Genomic DNA, 27,699 nt, shown 5'->3' on the forward strand with positions numbered 1-27,699 from the left:
AATGCACCATGTGGTACCAAAGTTGGACAAAATACTGAAAGAGATGCAGGAACTTGGTACAGTAAAATCACACATTGAATTCAATTTCAGATTGAAACACTGCAGAATTTACTATAATATTACACAGATCTGATTTCATGAAAGCTCATTGATTTAAACAGGTCCTGATCCATTTGATTATATGAACATCGGACGAGGTTTATCTGAAATACCCAGTCACCTGAAAGGTAAGTGATGAAGTGGAGATTTCAAACCGTTTATTTCACTTCTGAAATTCAGAATGTTTGACTGTAGTCTTTTGTTTAGAGATTTTCAGAATCTGGTAATCAGAAATTCAAAGGGTGGAGGGAACAGAAATGAACCTCGTTTTGATTCAAAATCAATCCTCAACGATTGTACGATTTCTGACATATCCTGCAAAGATACGCAGGTTGCATTATTTCACTTGGCCCGGCTGCTGATCACGATCTGTTCAGAAATCCCATAAACTTTGAATCCTCATACACACTTGGCGGGATCCTGATACACTATGAAACCCCATACACAACTGGCAGGAGCCTGATACACTGTGAACCCACATACACACCTGGCAGGCTCCTGATACACTATGAATCCCCATACACATCTGGCAGGATCCTGATATACTGTGAATCCCCATACACACCTGGCAGGATGCTGATACACTGTGAACCCACATACACACCTGGCAGGATCCTGATACACTGTGATCCCACAGACACACCTGGCAGGATCCGAATAAACTGTGAACCCACATTCACACCTGGCAGGATCCTGATGCACTGTGTATCCCCATAAACACCTGGCAGGATCCTGATTGACTGTGCAAGCCCTATAAACACCTGGTAGGATCCCCAATCACTGTGAATCCCAATGAACACCTGACACTATTTTGATGGACTGTGAAACACCTTTCACACCTGGTAGCTTCCTGATACACACTGAATACCCAAAAAACACATGGCAGGATACTGATTTACTGTGGATTCTCATACAAATCTGGAAGGATCTTGATTCACTGTGAGTCCCCACACAAATAATCTTCGAATAAGGGGCTGCTCTTTCAAAACTGAGATGAGGAGAAACTTCTTCACTCATAGGGTAGTAGGTCTGTGGAATTTGCTGCCCCAGGAAGCTGTGGAAGCTACATCATTAAATAAATGTAAAACAGAAATAGACAGTTTCCTTGAAGTAAAGGGGATTAGGGGTTACGGGGAGCGGGCAGCAAATTTGACATGAATTTAGATTTGAGGTGAGGATCAGATCAGCCATGAACTTATTGAATGGCGGAGCAGGCTCGAGGGGCCGATTGGCCTACTCCTGCTCCTATTTCTTATGTTCTTATGTTCTTACATCTGGCACATCCTGATACTTTGTGACACCCCATGCACAATGGGCAGGATAATTATGTTCTCTCAAAACCCCGTACATTCTTGGCCGCTACCAGATGCACTCTGATAACCCATAATCACGTGGCAGGATCCTGCAATACTCTGACCCTCCTAACACACCTGGCAGGATCCTGATACACTGTGAACCCACATGCACGCCAGGCAGGATTCTGATACAATGTGAATCCCCATACAAACCTTGAAGGATACTGATACACTCTGATTCCCCATATGCACATGGCAGTGCACTGATTTAATGCGAATCCTCATGTAAATCTGGCAGGAACCTGATGCACTGCGAATGCCCATACACACCTGGCAGGATCATGATGCACTGCGAAACCCCATACACACCTGGCAGGATCATGATTCACCGTGAATCCCCATAAAGACCTGGCAGGATCATGATTCACTGTGAATCTCAATATGTATCTGAGGGATCCTGATACTTTGTGACTCTCCATACAAAATTGGCAGGATCCTGCTTCAGTGAGAGTCCCAGACACACCAGGCAGGCTCCTCATAGTCTGTAAAGCTCCATGCACAACTGGCTGGTTCCAGATAACATGTGAAGCTCCGTACAAACTTGACGAGATCCTGATACACTGTGAATCCCAAAAGACACGTCACAGGATCCTGATTCTCTGTGAATCCCCATACACACCTGGCAGGATCCTGATACACTGTGAATCCCCATACACACCTGGCAGGATCTTGATACACTGTGAATCCCCATACACACCTGGCAGGATACTAATAAATTGTGAACCCACTTACACGCCTGGCAGGATCCTGATACACTGTGAATCCCCATACACACCTGGCAGGATCCTGAGACACTGTGAATCCCCATACACACCTGGCAGGATCCTAATAAATTGTGAACTCACTTACACACCTGGCAGGATCCTGATACACTGTGAACCCACATACACATCTGGCAGGATCCAAATAAACTGTGAACCCACATACACACCTGGCAGGATCCTGATACACTGTGAACCTACATACACACCTGGCAGGATCCAAATAAACTGTGAACCCACATACACACCTGGCAGGATCCTGATACACTGTGAACCCACATACACACCTGGCAGGATCCGAATAAACTGTGAACCCACATACACACCTGGCAGGATCCTGATACACTGTGATCCCACATACAGACATTGCAGGATCCTGATGCACTGTGAACCCACATACACACATGGCAGAATCCTGATGCACTGTGAACCCACATACACACCTGACAGGATCCTGATACACTGTGAACCCACATTCACACCTGGCGGGATCCTGATACACTGTGAATCCCCATACACACCTGGCAGGATCCTGATGCACTGTTAATCCCCACACACACCTGGCAGGATCCTGATGCACTGTGAATCCCCATACACACCAGGCAGGATCCTGATACACTGTGAATCCCCATACACACCTGGCAGGATCCTGATACACTGTCAATCCCCATAAACACCTGGCAGGATGCTGATAATCTGTAACCCACATTCACACCTGACAGAATCCTGACACTTTGTGAATCCACATGAACACCTGACACTATTTTGATGCACTGTGAAACCCCTTTCACACCTGGTGGCATCCTGATACATTCTGAACACCCAAAAAACGCATGGCAGGATACTGATTTACTGTGAATTCTCATACAGATCTGGCATGATCGTGTTTCACTGTGAGTCCCCATACACCTCTGGCAGATCCTGATACTTTGTGACACCCCATGCACAACTGGCAGGATAATTATATTCTCTCAAAAACCCATATATTCTTGGCCGCAACCTGATAAAATGTGATAACCCATCCTCACGTGGCAGGAGCCTGCTATAATGTGACACTCCTAACACACCTGACAGTATCCTGCTACACTGTGAACCCACATGCAAGCCAGGCAGTACACTGATTTACTGCGAATCCTCATATCAATCTGGCAGGAACCTGGTGCACTGCGAATCCCCATACACACCTGGCAGGATCATGATTCACTGTGAATCCCCATATATATCTGAGAGATCCTGATACTTTGTGACTCCCCATACACAACTGGCAAGATCCTGATTCAGTGAGAGCCCCAGACACACCAGGCAGGCTCCTGATAGTCTGTAACGCTCCATGCACAACTGGCTGGTTCCTGATAACATGTGAAGCCCCGTACAAACTTGACAGGATCCTAATACACTGTGAATCCCCAAAGACACGTCGCAGGATTCTCATACACTCCGAATCCCCATACACACCTGGCAGCATCCTGACACACTGTGAATCCCCATACACACCTGGTCAGATCCCCTTACACACTGAAACCCCATGTAAATCTGGCAGCATCCTGATTCATATTGAATATGCAGACACATCTGGCAGGAACCTGAAACACGTCGAATCCCCATACTAAACTGGCAGGATCCGGATACACTGTCAATCGCCGGACACAATTGGCAGGATCCTGCTTCAGTGTGCGCCCCATACACATCTGGGAGGTTCCTGAAACACTGTGAAAACCCATAAACAACTAGGAGTTTCCTGATACACTGTGAAGTCCCATGCACATCCTTCAGGTTCCAGAAACACTATTAATCCGCATACAAACCTGGCAGGATCCTTATACAATCTGAATAACCATAGACACCTGGCAGTTTCCCGACAGGCAGTGAATCTCCATACAAACCTGGCATGACCCCGAAACTCCGTGAATCGCCATACACACCTGTCAGGATCCTGATACACATTGAATCCCCATACTCAACTGGTAGGTTCCAGATTCACTGTTAAACCCCATAAACACCGAGCAGGATCCTGATACACCGTGACTTCCCATCCACACCTGGCGGTATCCTGATACACTGAAAATTCATACACAACTGGGGGGAAAATCCTGAAACGCAGTGAATCCCCATACACATCAGGCGGGGTGGGGGGGGGGGGTTTGGAAATCCAGATACACTGTGAATCCTCATACACTCCTGGTAGGATCATGTTACACTGTGAATCCCCAAACACACCTGGCAGGATCCTGATAGACTGTGAATCCCCATACACACCTGGCAGGATCCTGATAGACTGTGAAACCCCATACACACCTGGCAGGATCGTGATAGCCGGTGAATCCGCATACACTCCTGGCAGGATCCTGATATACTGTGAATCCGCATACACTCCTGGCAGGATCCTGATACTCTGTGAATCCCCATACACATCTTGCAGGATACTGAAACACTGTGAATCCCCATAAACACCTGGCAGGATGCTGATAAACGGTGAATCCCCATACACATCTGGCAGGATCCTGATTCACTGTGAATCACCACACACACCTGGCAGGATCCTGATACACTGTGAATCCCCATATACATCTGAGAGATCCTGATACTTTGTGACTCCCCTTGCACAACTGGCAGGATCCGGATACACTCTCAATCGACGGACACAACTCTCAGGATCCTGACTCACTGTGAGCCCCATACACACCTGGGAGGTGCCTGAAACACTATGAAACCCCATAGACATCAGGAGTTTCCTGATACACTGTGAATTCCCATACACATCCCTCCGGTTCCAGAAACACGATTAATCCCCATACACACCTGGCAGGATCCTGATACATTGTGAATCCCCATACACAACTGGCAGGATCCTGATAGACTGTGAAACCCCATTCACACCTGGCAGGATCCTGATATACTGTGAATCCCCATAAACTCCTTGCAGGATACTGATACACTGTGAATCCCCATACACATCTTGCAGGATACTGATAGACTGTGAATCCCCATACACACCTGGCAGGATCCTGATAGACTGTGAAACCCCATACACACCTGGCAGGATCGTGATAGCCGGTGAATCCGCATACACTTCTGGCAGGATCCTGATAGACTGTGAAACCCCATTCACACCTGGCAGGATCCTGATATACTGTGAATCCCCATACACAACTGGCAGGATCCTGATAGACTGTGAAACCCCATACACAACTGGCAGGATCCTGATAGACTGTGAAACCCCATTCACACCTGGCAGGATCCTGATATACTGTGAATCCCCATAAACTCCTTGCAGGATACTGATACACTGTGAAACCCGATACACACCTGGCAGCATACTGAAACACTGCGAAACGCCATGAACACCTGGCAGGATCCTGATACATTGTAAATCCACATACACACCTGGCAGTATCATGATTCACTGTGAATCTCCATACACACCTGGCAGGATCATGATTCATTCTGAATCCCCATACACACCAGGCAGCATCCTGACACACTGTGTATCCCCATACACACCTGGCTGGATCCTCCTACACTCTTGAACCCCATGTACACCTGGCAGCACCCTGATTCACACTGAATGCCCATACACACCTAGCAGGAACCTGAAACACTTTGAATGCCCATGCTAAACTGACAGGATCCGGATACATTGTCAATCGCCGGACACAACTGGCAGGATCCTGATTGACTTTGAGCCCCATACACACCTGGGAGGTTCCTGATACACTCTGAATAACCATAGACACCTGTCAGGTTCCCGATAGATGGTGAATCCCCACACAAACCTCGCAGACACCGAAACTCTGTGAATCACCATACACACCTGTAAGTTTCCCGAAACATTCTGAATCGCCACACACACCTCCCAGGATCGCGAAACACTATTAACCCCCATAAACACCTGGCAGGATCCTGATACACATTGAATCCTCATACTCACCTGGTAGCTTCCAGATTCACTGTGAAACCCAATAAACACCAAGCAGCATCCTGATACACCTTGACTTCCCATCCACACCTGGCGGTATACTGGTACACTGTGAAAAATCAGACAAAACTGGGAGGAAAATCCTGTAACACTGTGAATCCCCATACACACCTGGGGGCAAAATCCAAATAAACTGTGAAACCCCATTCACACCTGGCAGGATCCTGATACACTGTGAATCCCCATAAACTCCTTGCAGGATCCTGATACACTGTGAATCCCCATACACACCTGGCAGGATCCTGATACATTCTGAATCCCCATACACACCTGGCAGGATCCTGATACACGGTGAATCCCCATACACTCCTAGCAGGATCCTGAAACTCTATGAAAACCCATAAACACCTGGCAGGATCCAGATTCATTGTGAATCCCCATACACAAGTGGCAGGATCCTGATTCACTGAGAGGCCTAGACACACCAGGCAGGTTCCTGATAGTCAATGAAACCCCCACACAACTGGCTGGTTCCTGATAACATGTGAAGCCCCGTACACACCTGACATGATCCCAATACACGATGAACCTCCAAACACACCTGGCAGATTCCAGAACCACAGTGAATCAACAAACACACCTGGCAGTATCCTCATACACTCTGAATCCCCATACACACCTGGCAGCATCCTGACACACTGTGTATCCACATACACACCTGGATGGATCCTCTTACACTCTGAAACCCCATGTACACCTGGCAGCACCCTGATTCACACTGAATGCCCATACAAACCTGGCAGGAACCTGAAACACATCGAATGCCTATGCCAAACTGACAGGATCCGGATTCATTGTCAATCGCCGAACATAACTGGCAGGATCCTGATTGACTGTGAGCCCCATACACACCTGGGAGGTTCCTGATACACTCTGAATAACCATAGACACCTAACAGGTTCCCGATAGATGTTGAATCCTCATACAAACCTCGCATGACCTCGAAACTCTATGAATCACCATAACACAACTGGATGTTTCCCGAAAGATTCTGAATCGCCATACACACCTCTCAGGATCGCGAAACACTATTAATCCTCATACTCACCTGGTAGGTTCCAGATTCACTGTGAAACCCCATAAACACCGAGCAGGATCCTGATACACCGTGACTTCCCATCCACACCTGGCGGTATCCTGATACACTGTGAAAACTCATACACAACTGGGGGGGAAATCCTGTAACATTGTGAATCCCCATACTTACCTGGTAGGATCCTGATACACTGTGAATCCCCATACATACCTGGTAGGATCCTGATACACCGTGAATCCCCATACACACCTGGTAGGATCCTGATACACTGTGAATCCCCATACACAACTGGCAGGATCCTGGTAGACTGTGAATCCCCATTAACTCGTGGCAGGATCCTGATTCACTTTGAATCACCATACACACCTGGCAGGATACTGATACACTGTGAATCCCCATACACACCTGGTAGGATCCTGATACACTGTGAATCCCCATACACAACTGGCAGGATCCTGATTCGCTTTGAATCACCATACACACCTGGCAGGATACTGATACACTGTGAATCCCCATACACACCTGGTAGGATCCTGATACACTGTGAATCCCCATACACAACTGGTAGGATCCTGATAGACTGTGAATGCGCAGAAACACCTGGCAGGATCCTGATACACTCTCAATCCCCATACACACCTGGCAGGATACTGATACACTGTGAATCCCCATACACAACTGGCAGGATACTGATACACTGTGAATCCCCATACACAACTGGCAGGATCCTGATAGACTGTGAATCCGCAGAAACACCTGGCAGGATCTTGATACACTCTCAATCCCCAAACACACCTGGCAGGATACTGAAACACTGTGAATCCCCATAAACTCGTGGCAGGATACTGATACACTGTGAATCCCCACACACATCTGGCAGGATCCTGATTCACTTTGAATCACCATACACACCTGGCAGGATCCTGTTACACTCTGAATAAACATAGACGCCTGGCAGGTTCCGGATAGATGCTGTTGACCGGAGGTCATCGGTTATACAAACCTGGCATGGCCCCAAAACTCTGTGAAACACCATACACACCTGGAAGGTTCCCGATACTGCTGACTCACCATGCACACCTCTCAGGATCGCGAAACAGTATTAATCCCCATAAACACCTGGCCGGATCCAGATTCAATGTGAATCCCCGTACACACTTGGCAGGATCCTGATAAACTGGGAAACCCCATACACACCTGGCAGGATCCTGATACACTGGGAAACCCCATACACACCTGGCAGGATACTGAAACACTGTGAATCCCCATAAACTCCTGGCAGGATAATGATACACTGTGAAACCCCATACACGCCTGGCAGCATACTGAAACACTGTGAAACGCCATACACACCTGGCAGGATAATGATTCACTGCGAATCTCCATACAGACCTGGCAGGATCATGATTCACTGTGAATCCCCATATATATCTGAGAGATACTGATACTTTGTGACTCCCCATACACAACTGGCAGGATCCTGATTCACTGAGAGGCCCAGACACACCATGCAGGTTCCTAATAGTCTGTGAAGCTCCATACACAACTGGCTCGTTCCTCATAACATGTGAAGCGCCGTACACACCTGGCAGGTTCAAGAACCACTGTGAATCCCCAAACACACTTGGCAGGATCCTCATACACTCTGATTCCCCATACACACCTGGCAGCATCCTGTCACACTGTGTATCCCCATACACACCGAGCTGGATCCTCCTACACTCTGAAACCCCATGTACACCTGGCAGCACCCTGATTCACACTGAATGCCCATACACACCTGGCAGAAACGTGAAACACTTCGAATGCTCATGCTAACCTGACAGGATCCGGAGATATTGTCCATCGCCGGACACAACTGTCAGGATCCTGATTCACTGTGAGCCCCATACACACCTGGGAGGTTCCTGATACACTATGAAACGTCATAGACATCAGGGGTCTCCTGATATACAGTGAAGTCCCATACACTTCCCTCAGTTTCCAGACACACCATTAATCGTCATGCAAACCTGGCAGGATCCTGATACACTGTGAATCCCCATACACACTTGGCAAGCTCCTGATACATTCTGAATAACCATCGACACCTGGCAGGTTCCCGATAGATGGTGTTGACCGGAGGTCACCGGTTATACAAACCTGGCATGACCCCAAAACTCTGTGAAACACCATACACACCTGGAAGTTTCCCGATACATTCCGACACGCCATGCGCACCTCTCGGGATCGCGAAACGCTATTAATCCCCATACACACCTGGCAGGATCCTGATACACATTGAATCCGCATACTCACCTGTTAGGTTCCAGATTCACGGTGAAGCCCCATAAACACCTAGCAGGATCCTGATACAACGTGACTTCCCATCAACACCTCGCGGTATCCTGATACACTGTGAAAAATCATACAACAACTGGGGGGAAAATCCTGAAACACAGTAAAACACCATACAGACCTGGGGCGAAAATCCGGATGCGCTTTGAATCCCCATACACATCTGGCAGGATCCTGATACACTGTTAAACCCCATACACACCTAGCAAGATCCTGATAGCCGCTGAATCTACATACAAACCTGGCAGGATCCTGATACACTGTGAAAACCCATAAACACCTGGCAGGATCCAGATTCAATGTGAATCCCCACATACACCTGGCAGTATCCTCATACAATCTGAATCCTCATAAACAGCAGGCGGGATCCTGATTCACTCTGAAACCCCGTGCACACCTGATAGGATCCAGAAACACTATGAAACCCCAGGCACACCTGGCAGTTTCCTGATACACAGTAAAACCCCATACACACCTGTCAGGACCCTGATCCGCCCTGAATCCCCATGCACACCTGGCAGGATCCTGATACACGCCGAATCCCCAGAAACAACTGGCAGGATCCTGATCAACTGTGAATCCTCATACACACCTGGCTGAATCCTGATTCACTGTGAATCCCAATATATTCCTGGCAGGTTCATGATTCACTGTGAATCCCCATAAACACCTGGCAGGATCACGATTTACTGTGAATCCCCATGCACACCTGGCAGGATCATGATTCACTGTAAGTCCCCATATATATCTGAGAGACCCTGATACTTTGTGACTCCCCATACACAACTGGCAAGATCATGATTCACTGAGAGCCCAGACACACCAGGCAGGTTCATCATAGTCTGTGAATCTCCATACACAACTGGCTGGTTCCTGATAACGTGTGAAGCCCCTTACACACCTGACAGGATCCCGATACATGGTCTATCCCCATATACAGCTGGCAGGTTCCAGAACCACTGTGAATCCACTTACATACCTGGCAGCATTCTGATACACTATATATCCTCAAACACACCTGGCCAGATCCTCATACACTCTGAAACCAATGTACACCTGGCAGCATCCTGATACACATTGAATCCCCATACTCATCTGGCAGGATCGTCATACACTGTGAGTCCCCATACACACCTGGCAGGATCCAGAAACACTGTGAATCCTCATACACACAGGGAAGGTTCCCGATATATTATGAATCACCATGCACACCTGTCAGGATGGCGAACACTATTAATCCCCACACAGACTTGGCAGAATCCCCGTACTAACCTGGTAGGTTGCAGATTCACTGTGAAACCCCATAAACAGCTGGCAGGATCCTGATACACTGTAACTTCCCATCCACAGCTGGCTGGTTCCTGATACACTGTGAATCCCCATACACTCATGGCAGGAACCTGATACAATGTGATACCCGATACACACCTGACAGTATCCTAATACACGGTGAATCCCCATGCACACCTGGCAGGATCCTGACACACTGTGAGTCCCCATACACACCTGGCAGGATCCTGATACACTGTGAATCCCCATACACACCTGGCAGGATCCAGAAACACTGTGAATCCCCATACACACCTGGCAGGATCCATTTAAACTGTCAAACCCCATACACACCTGGCAGGATTTTAATACACTATGAAAACCCACGCACACCTGGCAGTATCCTGATATATTCTGAATCCCCAGACCCATCTGGCAGGATCCTGTAACACTGTGAGACCCGATACACACCTGGTAGGATTCCGACACTCTGAACACTAATACACATATCCTTTGTGCCGCCCAGACGCTCTGGGCTCACAAGTAAAGAGCAGTGTTATGATCCAGACGTTAAGTGTTAACTGCGCCCCTAGAAATCTGACCCATCACAGACTGCAGGGGATGAGATGGAGAAATATTGAAATGTTATAATTTCACAGCACAGAATGAGACGTCAAAGTGTTCGATTTGATCTGTGACGATGTACAGATGTTCACACAATGGATCATTAATCCTTGGAGAAATGTGAGGGAAACACAATGTTCAGGGTAATTCGGAAGTTCTGGGCTGGCTTCCTAATGGCACAGAAATAGAGAACCTTATAGTACTCAAACAATAGTCCTTTAACTCAGGGTCTTTTAGACCCAATTTAATGACTGACGAAAACAAATTTGTAATTTCCCAAACCTGCATTATAAGAAATTGAGACCAAAATGAAACAACGGAGTATAATTATTGGGAGAATCGTTGAAATGAACTGTGAATGTTTTCTGCTCTAACATTGCACTGAGTGATGTGGGCAGTAGTTCTAATTCTAATTCTAATCGGTGATATGACAGAACTGTTCGAAAAACACATTCAATGAAGGTGTAAAACTGCTGAAAAATTGTTTGCATTTTCTGAAACACAATATAACAGGAGAATGATTAGAGACTGGAAATGACTATTTGGCCCAAATAAGCCTGTCCCTGTTCGAAGAGGTGACCCCGCCGACCGCTCCTCTCAGTATATCCACAGAAACACGTCCGATTGTCTCTTGACCCCACTTGCACTGCCCCTTTCGTGTCCTACCCTGTTAACTGGGTGAGAAAATTGCTCTGATTTCCTTTCTTACTTCTGACTTCCAATTTTCTCCGTCTCTAATTATTTTCGTGAGTGTTAGCCTGTTTCCTGCATTAATATTGTGAATTACGTTGAAATGATTCAATACCGAAGTCTCTTGCTCAATCGAAATACATCAAACCCGCTCACCATTCCCTCACCCTAAACTCCTAATACCTTTAATCGTCTTTCTGATTCCCCTCTGTACTTTTAGAACGGCAGTAATATTTACCTGTGATATGGTGACTAAAGGAATACAGATCTGATGCAATAACAGTGGAACTGCTGTCCATTCACAGTCTGTCCCTCTCCCAGTGCCCACAATATCCCAGATAACCTGTCCGAGGTCTGATACAATAACAGTGGAACTTCTGTCCATTCACAGTCTGTCCCTCTCCCAGTGCCCACAATATCCCTGATAACCTGTCCGAGGTCTGATACAATAACAGTGGAAGTTCTGTCCATTCACAGTCTGTCCCTCTCCCAGTACCCACAATATCCAAGATAACCTGTCCGCGGTCTGATACAATAACAGTGGAACTTCTGTCCATTCACAGTCTGTCCGTCTCCCAGTGCCCACAATATCCAAGATAACCTGTCCGAGGTCTGATACAATAACAATGGAAGTTCTGTCCATTCACAGCCTGTCCCTCTCGCAGAGCTCACAATACCCCAGATAACCTGCCCAGGATCTGATACATTAGAATCATAAAATGTTTACAGCACACAAGAGTCCACTCGGCCCCTCGAGCCCCTGCTGGCTCTTTTTAAGAGCTATCAGGTTAGTCCCATTCCCCTTCTCTTTCCTCGTAGCCCTGCAAAACTTTCCCTTCAAGCATTTAATGAATCCCTTTTTGAAAGCCACTATTGAATCTGCTTCCACAAACCCTTTCAGGCAAAGCATTCCAGATCATAACTTCTCGCTGCTTAAAAATAGTTTTTCCTCATCTCGCCTTCGGTTCTTTTGCCAATCACTTTAAATCTGTGCCCTGTGGTTCTCGACCCTCCTGCCAATGGGCAAAGTTTCTCCTTATTTAATTGATTTAAATCCTTCATAATTTTGAATACTTCTATCAAAGCTCCTCCCAACCTTCTCTGCTGTAAGGAGAACAACTCCAGCTTCTCCAGTCTATCCACTTAACTGAAGTCCTTCTTCCGTGCAACCATTCTAGTAAATCTTTTCTGCATTCTCTCCAAGGCCTTCACATCCTTCCTAAAGTGCGGTGCCCAGAATTGGACACAATACACCAGTTGTGGCCAAACCAGGGTGTTATAAAGGTTCAACGTAACTTCCTTGTTTTTGTAGTCTATGCATCTATTTTTCAAGCCAAGTATCCCGTCTGCTTTTTTAACTGCTTTCTCAACTTGTCCTGTCACTTTCAAAGATTTGAGCACATACACCCCCAGGTCTCTCTGTTCCTGCACTCCCTTTAGAATTATACCATTTAATTTATATTACCTCTCCTCATTCTTCCTGCCAAAATGTATCACTTCGCAATTCTCTGCATTAAATTTCATCTGCCATGTGTCCGCCCATTCCACCAGCCTTTCTATGTACTCATGAAGTCCATCACTATCCTCCTCACTATTTACTGCACTTTTACGTTTTGTGCCATCTGCAAATTTTGAAATTGTGCCTTGCACACTCAAATCCAAGTCATTAATATCTATCAAAAAAAGCAGTGGTCCTAGTACCGACCCTTGGGGAACATCACTGTATACCTTCCTCCAGGCCAAAAAACAACCGTTCACTACAACTCTCCATTTCTTGTCACTGAGCCAATTTCCCATCAATGCTGCCACTGCCCCTTTTATTCTATGGCCTTCAACTTTGCTAACAAGCCTATTATGCAGCACTTTATAAAACGCCTTTTGAAAGTCCATATACACATCAATCGCATTGCATTCATCAACGCTATATGTCACCTCACTTAAAAACTCAATCAAGATAGTTAAACACGATTTGCCTTGAACAAATCGGTGCTGGCTTCAGTCAATTAATCCACACTTGATCAAGTGAAAATTAATTTTGTTCAGGATTATCGTTTCTAAAAGCATCCCCACAACTGATTAAAAACAATGGAATTCTGTCCATTCAGTCTGTCCGGTACACACAATATCCCAGATAACCTGCCCTAGACCTGATACAATAACAGTGGAATTTCTGTTCATTCAAAGTCTGTCCCTCTCCCAATGCCCACAACATCCCAGATAATCTGCCCGAGGTTTGATACAATAACAGTGGAACTTCTGTCCGTTCACAGTCTGTCCCTCTCCCAGTGCCCACAATACCAAAGATAACCTGCCCAAGGCCTGACGAAATAACACTGAATATTAAAGTGATATTGAGAAGTTGTCAAAATAACTAAAATTGAGAACCATTTTGTCCGTTCTAATTGAAGCTGTTCAAAAGAAACACAAGGAAACACTCCGGGGACAAACTGAAATACTGAGAGTGAACACGATCCTAATAAAGGAGAAGGTTAAGATTTTCCAGCTGGTCACTCTATACACTGAGCTAACGGTCATTTCTACTGTTCGAGATCGGACACTTGTAGAACATGAACTGCTGGCAAGAGGCCGAGACCATGAAGAGTGGAGAGAGAAACATCTCCGGAAAGAACTGGAAAAAATCCGAACTGATCAATTGTTCCAGAGCAGCTTTTCCCGGAGAAAATCCAAATCTGGGAGTTCAGCAGCAGTGAGCGGAGTCGCGGGGATTGGAAAAACAACAATGGTACAAAAGATTGTTTATGACTGGGCCACTGGGAAAATATACCCTCACTTTCAATTCGTTTTCAGTTTTAAATTCCGGGATTTGAACGCTATTAACTGTAGAATAAACCTGAGGAATCTGATACTGGATCTGTATCCTTACTTTGGGAATATTCTGGGAGAGCTCTGGAAGAACCCAGAGAGATTACTGTTTATATTCGATGGTTTAGATGAATTCAAGGACAGTATCGATTTTGCAAACAATCGGATAAATACAGAGGCTGATTACATCTGCACAGATCCTGAAGACTGGTGTGAAGTGTCTGACATTGTGTACAGTTTAATACAGCACAAGCTGCTCCCAGGATGTTCAGTGCTAGTGACCAGCCGCCCCACTGCATTACATTTATTGGAAAAGGCTGAGATCAGTGTCTGGGCTGAAATCCTGGGATTTGTTGGTGAAGAACGGAAGAAATATTTCAACAAGTTTTTTGAAGATCAGGCGGTGGCAGCAGCTGTTTTCAAACATGTGAAGGAGAACGAGATCCTGTACACCATGTGTTACAACCCTTCCTACTGCTGGATCCTCGGTCTGTCACTGGGTCCCTTCTTCACACAAAGAGACAGGAAAAAGCAGCGAGTTCCCAAGACCATCACCCAACTATATTCCTACTATATTTATAACATTCTGAAAAACCATGGCCGAGAGATTGAATCCCCCCGTGATGTGTTACTGAAGATCGGTGAGATGGCCTTCACTGGAGTCTCCGAGAAGAAGATTGTGTTTAGAAATGGAGATTTGATCAACTACAATCTGCAACCTTCCCAGTTCCTGTCTGGGTTCATGATGGAACTTTTGGAGAGAGATGATTCTGCCCAGAGTGTGGTTTACACATTCCCGCACCTCACCATCCAAGAGTTTGTAGCTGCACTCGCACAATTCCTGACTTCAGACCCTGGGGACGTCCGGAAACTCCTCAGTGAAGCCCACAGCAACGAAGATGGGCGATTTGAGATATTTCTCCGTTTTGTTGTTGGTCTCTCCTCCTCACAGTCAGCTCGGCCCCTGGAGGAGTTTCTGGATCCATTTCTTCATCAAACGATCTGCGGAGTGATTGACTGGGTGAAGGAGAAGGTTGAAGGTCAGATTGGAAAAACAGAAAGTGAAACTGGTAAAAGGAACCTCCTGAACACATTCCACTACCTGTTTGAGTCTCAGAATACAGCTCTGGCTCGGGCCACAGTGGGATCTGTGGAAACACTTATATTTGGACACTGGGACTCACGGCGGGCATTACGACTGACCCCGATTGACTGTGCAGTGCTGTCTCATGTCATTGGACTCTGTGATACAATAAAACACCTCAATCTAGAGAACTGCTCCATTCAGTCTGAAGGACTCCAGCGGCTGGGACCCGCATTACACAAATGCCAGGTGTTGAGGTAACTGTTTATTTGTCTCTAACTGTTCGGCCAATTGTAGAACAGTCACGGATTGTATTGTTGCTCCGGAATGAAGGGAAACAAACAGTTCAGTTAAACCAGAGTGAAACAGTTTCAACACAAATATTACAAATGATAAGAGGATTGGTTAGTAATACCCTAACACCAGTGCAGATAAAAATAATTTAAAACGTACCATTAATTTACCATATCAATTGCACAGAACACCAGGTAAAATAAGTCCTTTATATCATGATATATAATAAAATGGTTTCCGGCGAGGGGCCAATAATGTGTTAGATTGAGAAAATGAGATCAAGGGACGTTTTCGGCTGTTATTTGTTTAAAGTTGTTCCCAATACTGTTCTTTAAATAACACAACCTGCTATTGTTTTAAAGGCTCCAAAACTCCCCGGTTGCCCGATTGTATCCCAGGACACAGACTCACACCGGACAACCGGGTGACACTTTCCTACAATCAGCACACAGCTAGGTTTCGCACACAGTAGATGGTTTCCAGTAAAACCTCCGGGAATGGACACGGGATTTCCCGGTAATCCGCCCACTGTGTGCGAGGACCAAACATGACGGGGCTGGTCACTGACCTCCGGGAAGGTAATTCTGATCATCGGAGAATTAGACCAGACTGAGGGACATTTCAAGGCTTCACACAGACAACACTTTATTTAATAAATACTGAGAGGGGTGAGATTGGTCTTCACGAGTAACGTGAAACCAGTGATAGTAAATTGTCAGCGTGGCTTAAATTGTACGTGAGCGGGGAGGCACAGCAGATCAGGCGATATCCCATTGGTTTCATTTTATACACTCTGCTCAATATTCAGTCCCAGATTGCTCTGTTTTGCTCACATCTGACGGTATCCCATTGGTCGCTTGTTACGCCCGTCAGGAATTCCCCCATGCCCCCTCTTCCCGGCTCCCCGTTAAAATTTCCCCCAATGTGTTTCTCACTCTCTGTCTGTGTTCAGTCTGCAGGCTATTAAACTGGGAGATTCAGGAATGAAACTACTGTCTGCGGCTCTGAGGAATCCGGACTGTAAAATACAGAAACTGGGGTAAGTATCAGACTCTGTGAGATTGTGTTTATAATAACTATGCCCAACACTGTACATTATTACAAGTATCAGTAATAGTATGATCAATGCTAGGGGTGTATTTGGACATGGGCGAGGACGCAGAATAGACGTAATACCATTTGCCACCCATTATAGGACACGCCCGATATCCAGTCCGATTGAAGTTATTGGAACAGAATTTCGGACGGACAATATAACAGGCGTCCAATGTGATACCGTCTGTTCTGTGTCCCTGCACATGTACAATCTCACCCATGCTGTATCTTACCTTGATATCCTTGATGTTTAATCTTTCCGAACTCCAGGCTGGAAGATGTTGGTCTTACAAACTCTTGTATCAAGGATCTCTCTTCCGCTCTCAGTACAAACTGGTCACTGACGGTTCTGAACCTGGGTAATAATAAACTGAAAGATTCAGGAGTGAAACTACTGTCTACGGCTCTGAGGAACCCGGACTGTAAAATAAAGACACTGGGGTAAGTACCAACTGTGTGAGATTATGCTTATCATAACTGGATGTCTAACACTGTATATTATTATTAGTATCAGTAATAGTGTTATTAATAAACACTGTACCTTATTATTAGTAGCAGTAATAATATTATTAATAAGCACTGTGCATTATTAGTGTCAGTAATTGTGTTATTAATAAACATTGTACATTATTATTAGTATCAATAAGAGTGTTATTAATAAACACTGCATTATTATTAGTATCGGTATTAATGTTATTAATAAACACTGTGCATTATTATTAGTATCAGTAATAGTGTTATTAATAAACAGTGTACATTATTATTAGTATCAGTAATAATATTAATAAACACTGTGCATTATTAGTATCAGTAATATTGTTATTAATAAATCCTGGGTTATACCCCGATTCCTGTTATTTCTCTGTTCCTCTCTCTCTGATCTCTAGGTTGGATAGTGTCAGTCTCACAGATTCTTGTACCGAAGATCTCGTCTCCGCTCTCGGTACAAACCGGTCACTGACGGTTCTGAACCTGAGTCAGAATAAACTAGGAGATTCAGGAGTGAAACTACTGTCTGTGGCTCTGAGGGACCCAGACTGTAAAATACAGGAACTGTGGTAAGTACCAGACTGTGTGAGATTGTGTTTATAATAACTGGATGTCTGACACTGTACATTATTATTAGTATCAGTTACTAATAATAATGTACAGTGTTTATTAATATCAGTAATAGTGTCATTAATAAACACTGTAGATTATTCAGTATCAGTAATAGTGTTATTAATAAACACTCGACATTATCAGTATCAGCAATAGTGACACTAATAATAATGTACAGTGTTTCTTAATATCATTAATAGTAAGAACATAAGAACATAAGAATTAGGAGCAGGAGTGGGCCATACGGCCCCTCGTGCCTGCTCCGACATTCAATAAGATCATGGTTGACCTTAGACGTCAACTCCACTTTCCGACCCTACCCCCATATCCGGTGATTCCCTTAGTATCCAAAAATCTGTCGATCTCATCCTTCAATATAATCAACGACTCAGCATCACGGCCCTTTGAGGGAGAGAGTGCCAAAGTTTAACAAACCTCTGAATGAAGAAATTTTGCTCATCTCGGTCCTAAATGGCCGACCCCTTACCGTGAATCTATGAGCCCCGTTCAAAACTCTCTAGCGAGGGGAAACAGCCTCTCGGCATCTACCCTGTCAAGCGCTCCAAAAAATGTTTTATGTTTCAATGAGATCACCTCTCATTCTTCTGAACTGCAGGAAGTACAGGCCCATTCTACTTAATCGCTCCTCATAGGATAACCCTCTCATCCCAGGAATCAATCCGGTGAACCTTCGTTGCACCCATTCTAATGCAAGTATATCCTTCCTTAGGTGAGGAGAACAAAACTATGCACAGTACTCCAGGTGTGGTCTCACCAAAGCCCTGTACAATTGTAGCAAGACTTCCTCACACTTGTGCTCCAACCCCCTTGCGATAAAGGCTAATAGTGTTATTAATAAACACTGCACATTATTATTAGTATCATTAAAAGTGTTATTAATAAACACTGTACATTATTATTAGTGTCATTAATAGTGTTATTAATAAACACTGTACATTATTATTAGTATCATTAATAGTGTTATTAATAAACACTGCACATTATTATTAGTATCATTAAAAGTGTTATTAATAAACACTGTACATTATTATTAGTGTCATTAATAGTGTTATTAATAAACACTGTACATTATTATTAGTATCATTAATAGTGTTATTAATAAACACTGTACATTATTATTAGTATCATTAATAGTGTTATTAATAAACACTGTACATTATTATTTGTATCAGTAATAGTCGTTATTATTAAACACTGTACATTATTATTATCAGTAATATTTTTAAATACGGTGCATCATTATTATCAGCAATAGTATTTGTAATACACATTGTATATTACTTTTAGGATCAGTAATAGTATTAAATCATTTCGGCTGTGATCTATGCTGATTTCTGTCATTTCCCTCTCCGTCTCTCTCTGATCCCTAGTCTGGATGATGTCGGCCTCACAGATTCTTGCACCAAGCATCTCGCCTCCGCTCTCAGTACAAACCGGTCACTGACGGGTCTGAACCTGGGTAAAAATAAACTGGGAGATTCAGGAGTGAAACTACTGTCTGCAGCTCTGAGAAACCCGGAATGTAAAATACAGAAATTGGGGTAAGTCCCAGACTGTGTGAGATTGTGTTTATAATAACTGGATCTCATCTGAGTTCTCTGCTTTCCTCTCTGACGTAACCTCTCTCTCCATATAAACTCTCCTACCTCGATACTTCTGCAGCTGCCGAACTGCTCAAACACTCTCTCACCTCCACCTGTGATGCCCTTGTCCCCATTAAAACCATTACTCTCCCCGACCCTAGTCTTTCCCCATGGTACGGTCCCGATATCCGCTCCCTTGTTCAAGGGCTGCAGATTTGAACGTTTATTATGGACAACTAAATTAGCCATTCATCACCAGATCTGGCTGGACCATATAAAGCACTGCTCTCCTCTGCCAAAACTGCTCACTACTCCAGGATCATCCTGGAATGCAAAGATAACCCCGGCTTCTCTTCTCCAGTACCAACCAGCTATTTAAACCCTTCACCCCTGCCCCCTCCAGCCTCACCTCCAACAACAGGGCCGAGGAACTCATCGACTTCTTTGTCACTAAGATTGAGACCATCCGTTCAGCTGCCTCGACCATTTCCCCCCTTCTCGCGCACCAAACTTCCCCAAGGTTCCCCCATGCCCTGTCCCTGAGCTCGAACCTATCTCCAGCTTCTCCCCAATCGCCCCTCATGCCATCTCGGAGCTCATCTTGTCCACGAGACGCACCTCTTCCTCCCTTGACTTTATTCCCACTAAACTGCAAATCAACCAACTTCCATTCCTGGTCCTTATGCTCGCTAATACTGTTAACAGTTCCCCCTCCTCAGGTACTGTAAAATCTGCCATCATCACCCCTCCTTAAAAAAAAATCCTTGCCCCCTCTGTCCTTGCAAAGTAGCGCCCCATCCCCAATCAATCTCTCTTTCTTCTCCAGATTTCCTGAACGTGTCCCAAATCCATGCCCATCTTTCCCGCAACTCCATGTTTGAATCCCTCCAATCAGGTTTCCGCCCCTGCCACTGTATTGAAGTTACAAATAACATCCCATGTGACTGTGACGATGATAAACAATCCCTGCTCATCCTTCTCGACCTGTCTGCAGCCTTTGACACGGTTGACCACACCATCCTCCTCCAACGCGTCTGCTCCATCGTCCAGCTGGGTGGGACTGCGCTCGCCTGGTTCCATTCTTATCTATCCAATCATAGCCAGCGAATCACCTGCAATGGCTTCTCTTCTCGCTCCCGCAAAATTACCTCTGGATTCCCCAAGGATCTATCCTAGGTCCCTTCCTATTTCTCATCGACATGCTGACCCTCAGCGACATCATCCAAAAACACGACGTCAGGTTCCACGTGAACGCTGGCGACATCCAGCTCTACCTCACCACCACCTCTCTCGACCCATCCACTGCCTTTGATTTATTCCTCTGCTTCTCCGACATTCAGCATTGGATGAGCAGAACTTTCATCCAATTTAATGTTGGAAAGACTGAACCCACTGTCTTCTGTCGCACCAATCACTCTGTTCCCTAGCCACCGACTCCATGCCCTTCCATGGCGACATTCAAAGTCTGAACTGGGGTTCTCTCAACATCAGGGGCCTATTTAACCCTGAGCTGAACTTTCAACTCAATATCCATCATTAAGACCGCCATTTCCACCTGCGTATTAATGCCCGTCTATGCCCCTGCCTCAGCCTATCTGCTGCTGAAACCCTCATCCACGCGTTTCTTACTTCCAGACCCGACTATTCCAATGGTCTCGACTCGACTTCATCCAAAACTCTGCTGCCTGTATCCTAACTCGCACCAAGTCCAGTTTACCCAACCCCACTTTGCCTGCTGACCTACAATGCCTCCCGGTCAAGGAACACCTCGAATTTAAAATTTTCAACTTCGTGTTTAAATCGCTGCATGGCCTCGCCCATCCCTATCTCTGTAACTCCCTCCAATTGTAGAATCCCGCGGGATCGCTGCATTCCTCCAATTCTTGCCTCTTGTGCATCCCCAGTTTCCTCACGTCCAACACTGGTGGCCTTGCCTTTAGCTGTCCGGACCCCAAGCTCTCGAATTCTCTCCGTAAAGCTCTCCACTTCTCTCTCTTCCATTAAAAAGCTCCTCAAAAACTAGCTCTTGTCTCAATATCTCCTTAAGTGGCTCGGTGTCAAATTTTGCCTGATTACTCTCCTGTGATGCACCTGGGAATGTTCTACGACATTAAACGCGTTCCATAATTGCAAGTTGTTGTCGTTCTTGACAGTCTCACAATGTAGATTATTATTAGTGTCAATAATAGTGTTATTAAAAACACGATACATTATTATTAGTATCAGTAATAGTGTTAATAATAAACAATGTACATTATTATTCGTCAGTCATAGCGTTATTAATAAACACCGCACATAATTATGAGTGTCAGCAATAGTGTTATTAATAAACACTGTATCTTATTATTAGTATCAGGAATAGCGTTAATAATAAACACTGTACATTATTATTAGTATCAGTGATAGTGTTATTAATAAACACGGTACATTATTATCAGTATCAGTAATAGTGTTATTAATAAACACTAGATACTATTATTAGTGTCAGTAATAGTGTTATTAATAAACACTACATTATTAGTATCAGCAATAATGATATTCATATACACTGTACATTATTACCAGTATCAATAATAGTCTTATTACTAAACACTGTACATTCTTATTAGTATCAATAATAGTCTTATTGATAAACACTGCACATTATTATTAGTATTAGTAATAGTGTTATTAATAAACACTGTACATTATTATTAGTATCAGTAATAGTGATATTAATCGACACTATACATTATTATTAGTATCAATAAAGTGCTTTAAAAATAGTGTACATTCTTATTAATATCAATAATAGTCTTATTAATAAACACTGTACACTATTAGTATCAGTAATAGTGCAATTAATAAGCACTGTACATTATTATTAGTATCAGTAATAGTGTTATTAATGAACACTGTACATTATTGTTAGTATCAGTAATAGTGTTATTAAAGAAACGTACTTTATTATTAGTATTAATAATAGTGTTATTAATAAACACTGTACATTATTAGTATCATTAATAGTGTTATTAATAAACATTTACATTATTCGTGTCAGTAATAGTGTTATTAATAAAAACTGTACATTATTATTAGTATCATTAATAGTGTTATGAATAAAAACTGTACATTCTGAATATTTATCCTGATTCCTGTTATTTCTCTCTCTTTGATCCCCAGTCTCGATGAGAACTTTCTCACAGATTCTTGCAGCGAGGATCTCTCCTCCGCTCTCATTTCAAACCGGTCACTGACGTTTCTGAACCTGAATAAAAATGAACTGGGAGATTCAGGAGTGAAACTATTGTTTGCGGCTCTGAGGAACCCGGACTGTAAAATACAGGAACTGTGGTAAGTATCAGACTGTGTGAGATTGTGTTTATAATAACTGGATATCTAACACTGTACATTATTATTAGTATCAGTAATAGTGTTATTAATAAGCATTGTACATTATTATTAGTATCAGTAATAGTGTTATTAATTAACGCTGTATATTATTATTAGTATCAGTAATAGTGTTATTAATAAACACTATATTATTATTAGTATCAGTAATGGTATTAATAAGCACTGTACATTTTTATTAGTACCAGTAATCGTGTTATTAATAGAGACTGTACATTTTATTACTCTCAGTGCTAGTGTTTTTAAGAAACACTGTATATTATTATTCGTACCAGTAATAATGTTATTAAAAAACACTGATTATTCCCTGTCATTTCTCTCTCTCTGATCCCCAGTCTGGAATGTATCGGTCTCACAGATTCTTGTACCGAGGATCTTGTCTCCGCTCTCAGCACAAACCGGTCACTGAGGGTTCTGAACCTGAGATCAAACTCCTTCACAGACCGATCTGTCCCCGCTCTTCGCTCCCTCATACAGAACTGCAGCAGTCTGGAGCGGATCGGGTGAGTGTTTGTGTTAATGTTTAATGTAATAAATAAAATATCAATGGGAATCAGTCCCTTTTATGGGTAATATTTGTCTTTAATTATTATTGAAATATTAAACCCAGTCTCCCTGTTCTTCACACTGTTGTTCAATCTGTTTATTTCCTGTTTACTCTTTAATCTGTTTCAGTCTGGGGGGGAATCAGTTCCGACCAAACGGAAAGAGACACCTGGAGTCACTGAGGGAATCCAGACCCGGACTGAGTGTGGGAGTGTGAACATTTCAATTCAAAATCATTGCTGGTCTCATTATATGAATATTTTTGGCTGATTCTCTGTCCCTCCCCTTTAAGCGGCCGCGCTCCAGGTTGAAATCCGAACGGCCCTTTAACGTTTTCCAGCTCGAGCTGAGCGAGCGTCGTCTCCCATTGTGACGTCAGAGACCCAGCGACAGGGCCATGAGACTCAGTCACCTGGTCCCACAGCGCTGATTCTGCAGGATATCCGGGGCTGGATGGTCCCCAATGGGGCACTGGGTCAATGTACAGACAGGAAGGGCCCAGGGTGGGGCTCAGTCTGGGCTGCAGTGGGACACTGGGTCAATGTACAGAGAGGAAGGGCCCAGGGTGGGGCTCAGTCTGGGCTGCAGTGGGACACTGGGTCAATGCACAGACAGGAAGGGCCCAGGGTGGGGCTCAGTCTGGGCTGCAGTGGGACACTGGGTCAATGTACAGACAGGAAGGGCCCAGGGTGGGGCTCAGTCTGGGCTGCAGTGGGACACTGGGTCAATGCACAGTGAGGAAGGGCCCAGGGTGGGGCTCAGTCTGGGCTGCAGTGGGACACTGGGTCAATGTACAGACAGGAAGGGCCCAGGGTGGAGCTCAGTATGGGCTGCAGTGGGACACTGGGTCAATGTACAGACAGGAAGGGCCCAGGGTGGCGCACAGTCTGGGCTGCAGTGGGACACTGGGTCAATGTACAGACAGGAAGGGCACAGGGTGGGGCTCAGTCTGGGCTGCAGTGGGACACTGGGTCAATGTACAGACAGGAAGGGCCCAGGGTGGAGCTCAGTCTGGGCTGCAGTGGGACACTGGGTCAATGTACAGACAGGAAGGGACCAGGGTGGGGCTCAGTCTGGGCTGCAGTGGGACACTGGGTCAATGCACAGACAGGAAGGGCCCAGGGTGGGGCTCAGTCTGGGCTGCAGTGGGACACTGGGTCAATGCACAGACAGGAAGGGCCCAGGGTGGAGCTCAGTCTGGGCTGCAGTGGGACACTGGGTCAATGTACAGACAGGAAGGGCCCAGGGTGGCGCACAGTCTGGGCTGCAGTGGGACACTGGGTCAATGTACACAGAGGGTGGGGCTCAGTCTGGGCTGCAGTGGGACACTGGGTCAATGTACAGACAGGAAGGGCCCAGGGAGGGGCTCAGTCTGGGCTGCAGTGGGAAACTGGGTCAATGTACAGACAGGAAGGGCCCAGGGTGGGGCTCAGTCTGGGCTGCAGTGGGACAATGGGTCAATGTACAGACAGGAAGGGCCCAGGGTGGGGCTCAGTCTGGGCTGCAGTGGGACACTGGGTCATTGTACAGATAGGAAGGGCCCAGTGTGGGGCTCAGTCTGGGCTGCAGTGGGACACTGGGTCATTGAACAGTCAGGAAGGGCCCAGGGTGGGGCACAGTCTGGGCTGCAGTGGGGCAATGGGTCAATGTACAGAGAGGAAGGGCCCAGGGTGGGGCTCAGTCTGGGCTGCAGTGGGACACTGGGTCAATGTACAGACAGGAAGGGCCCAGGGTGGGGCTCAGTCTGGGCTGCAGTGGGACACTGGGTCAATGTACAGACAGGAAGGGCCCAGGGTGGGGCTCAGTCTGGGCTGCAGTGGGACACTGGGTCAATGTACAGACAGGAAGGGCCCAGGGTGGGGCTCAGTCTGGGCTGCAGTGGGACACTGGGTCAATGTACAGACAGGAAGGGCCCAGGGTGGGGCTCAGTCTGGGCTGCAGTGGGACACTGGGTCAATGTACAGACAGGAAGGGCCCAGGGTGGGGCTCAGTCTGGGCTGCAGTGGGACACTGGGTCAATGTACAGACTGGAAGGGCCCAGGGTGGAGCTCATTCTGGGCTGCAGTGGGACACTGGGTCAATGTACAGACAGGAAGGGCCCAGGGTGGCGCACAGTCTGGGCTGCAGTGGGACACTGGGTCAATGTACAGACAGGAAGGGCCCAGGGTGGGGCTCAGTCTGGGCTGCAGTGGGACACTGGGTCAATGTACAGACAGGAAGGGCCCAGGGTGGAGCTCAGTCTGGGCTGCAGTGGGACACTGGGTCAATGTACAGACAGGAAGGGCCCAGGGTGGCGCACAGTCTGGGCTGCAGTGGGACACTGGGTCAATGTACAGAGAGGGTGGGGCTCAGTCTGGGCGGCAGTGGGACACTGGGTCAATGTACAGACAGGAAGGGCCCAGGGAGGGGCTCAGTCTGGGCTGCAGTGGGAAACTGGGTCAATGTACAGACAGGAAGGGCCCAGGGTGGGGCTCAGTCTGGGCTGCAGTGGGACAATGGGTCAATGTACAGACAGGAAGGGCCCAGGGTGGGGCTCAGTCTGGGCTGCAGTGGGACACTGGGTCATTGTACAGATAGGAAGGGCCCAGTGTGGGGCTCAGTCTGGGATGCAGTGGGACACTGGGTCATTGAACAGTCAGGAATGGCCCAGGGTGGGGCACAGTCTGGGCTGCAGTGGGCCAATGGGTCAATGTACAGAGAGGAAGGGCCCAGGGTGGGGCTCAGTCTGGGCTGCAGTGGGACACTGGGTCAATGTACAGACAGGAAGGGCCCAGGGTGGGGCTCAGTCTGGGCTGCAGTGGGACACTGGGTCAATGTACAGACAGGAAGGGCCCAGGGTGGGGCTCAGTCTGGGCTGCAGTGGGACACTGGGTCAATGTACAGACAGGAAGGGCCCAGGGTGGGGCTCAGTCTGGGCTGCAGTGGGACACTGGGTCAATGTACAGACAGGAAGGGCCCAGGGTGGGGCTCAGTCTGGGCTGCAGTGGGACACTGGGTCAATGTACAGACAGGAAGGGCCCAGGGTGGGGCTCAGTCTGGGCTGCAGTGGGACACTGGGTCAATGTACAGACAGGAAGGGCCCAGGGTGGAGCTCAGTCTGTGCTGCAGTGGGACACTGGGTCAATGTACAGACAGGAAGGGCCCAGGGTGGCGCACAGTCTGGGCTGCAGTGGGACACTGGGTCAATGTACAGACAGGAAGGGCCCAGGGTGGGGCTCAGTCTGGGCTGCAGTGGGACACTGGGTCAATGTACAGACAGGAAGGGCCCAGGGTGGAGCTCAGTCTGGGCTGCAGTGGGACACTGGGTCAATGTACAGACAGGAAGGGCCCAGGGTGGCGCACAGTCTGGGCTGCAGTGGGACACTGGGTCAATGTACAGAGAGGGTGGGGCTCAGTCTGGGCTGCAGTGGGAAACTGGGTCAATGTACAGACAGGAAGGGCCCAGGGTGGGGCTCAGTCTGGGCTGCAGTGGGACAATGGGTCAATGTACAGACAGGAAGGGCCCAGGGTGGAGCTCAGTCTGGGCTGCAGTGGGACACTGGGTCATTGTACAGATAGGAAGGGCCCAGTGTGGGGCTCAGTCTGGGCTGCAGTGGGACACTGGGTCATTGAACA

At 46.2% G+C, this 27,699-nt stretch overlaps 1 protein-coding gene across 1 annotated transcript in view; it reads left to right on the forward strand.

Moving 5' to 3' along the window:
- LOC137316335 (NACHT, LRR and PYD domains-containing protein 3-like) overlaps positions 1 to 24,301 on the forward strand; it is a 302,370-nt gene extending 278,069 nt beyond the window's left edge. The window contains exons 9-13 of the mRNA XM_067980401.1: positions 17,714 to 17,884; positions 19,936 to 20,106; positions 23,311 to 23,385; positions 23,949 to 24,041; positions 24,214 to 24,301. Coding sequence (XP_067836502.1) covers positions 17,714 to 17,884; positions 19,936 to 20,106; positions 23,311 to 23,385; positions 23,949 to 24,041; positions 24,214 to 24,301 — 598 coding nt within the window. The remainder of the gene's footprint in view (positions 1 to 17,713; positions 17,885 to 19,935; positions 20,107 to 23,310; positions 23,386 to 23,948; positions 24,042 to 24,213) is intronic.
- The last annotated feature ends 3,398 nt before the right edge of the window (positions 24,302 to 27,699 follow it).

This window comes from Heptranchias perlo, unplaced genomic scaffold (genome assembly GCF_035084215.1).
Source record: "Heptranchias perlo isolate sHepPer1 unplaced genomic scaffold, sHepPer1.hap1 HAP1_SCAFFOLD_59, whole genome shotgun sequence".
NCBI lineage: Eukaryota > Metazoa > Chordata > Chondrichthyes > Hexanchiformes > Hexanchidae > Heptranchias > Heptranchias perlo.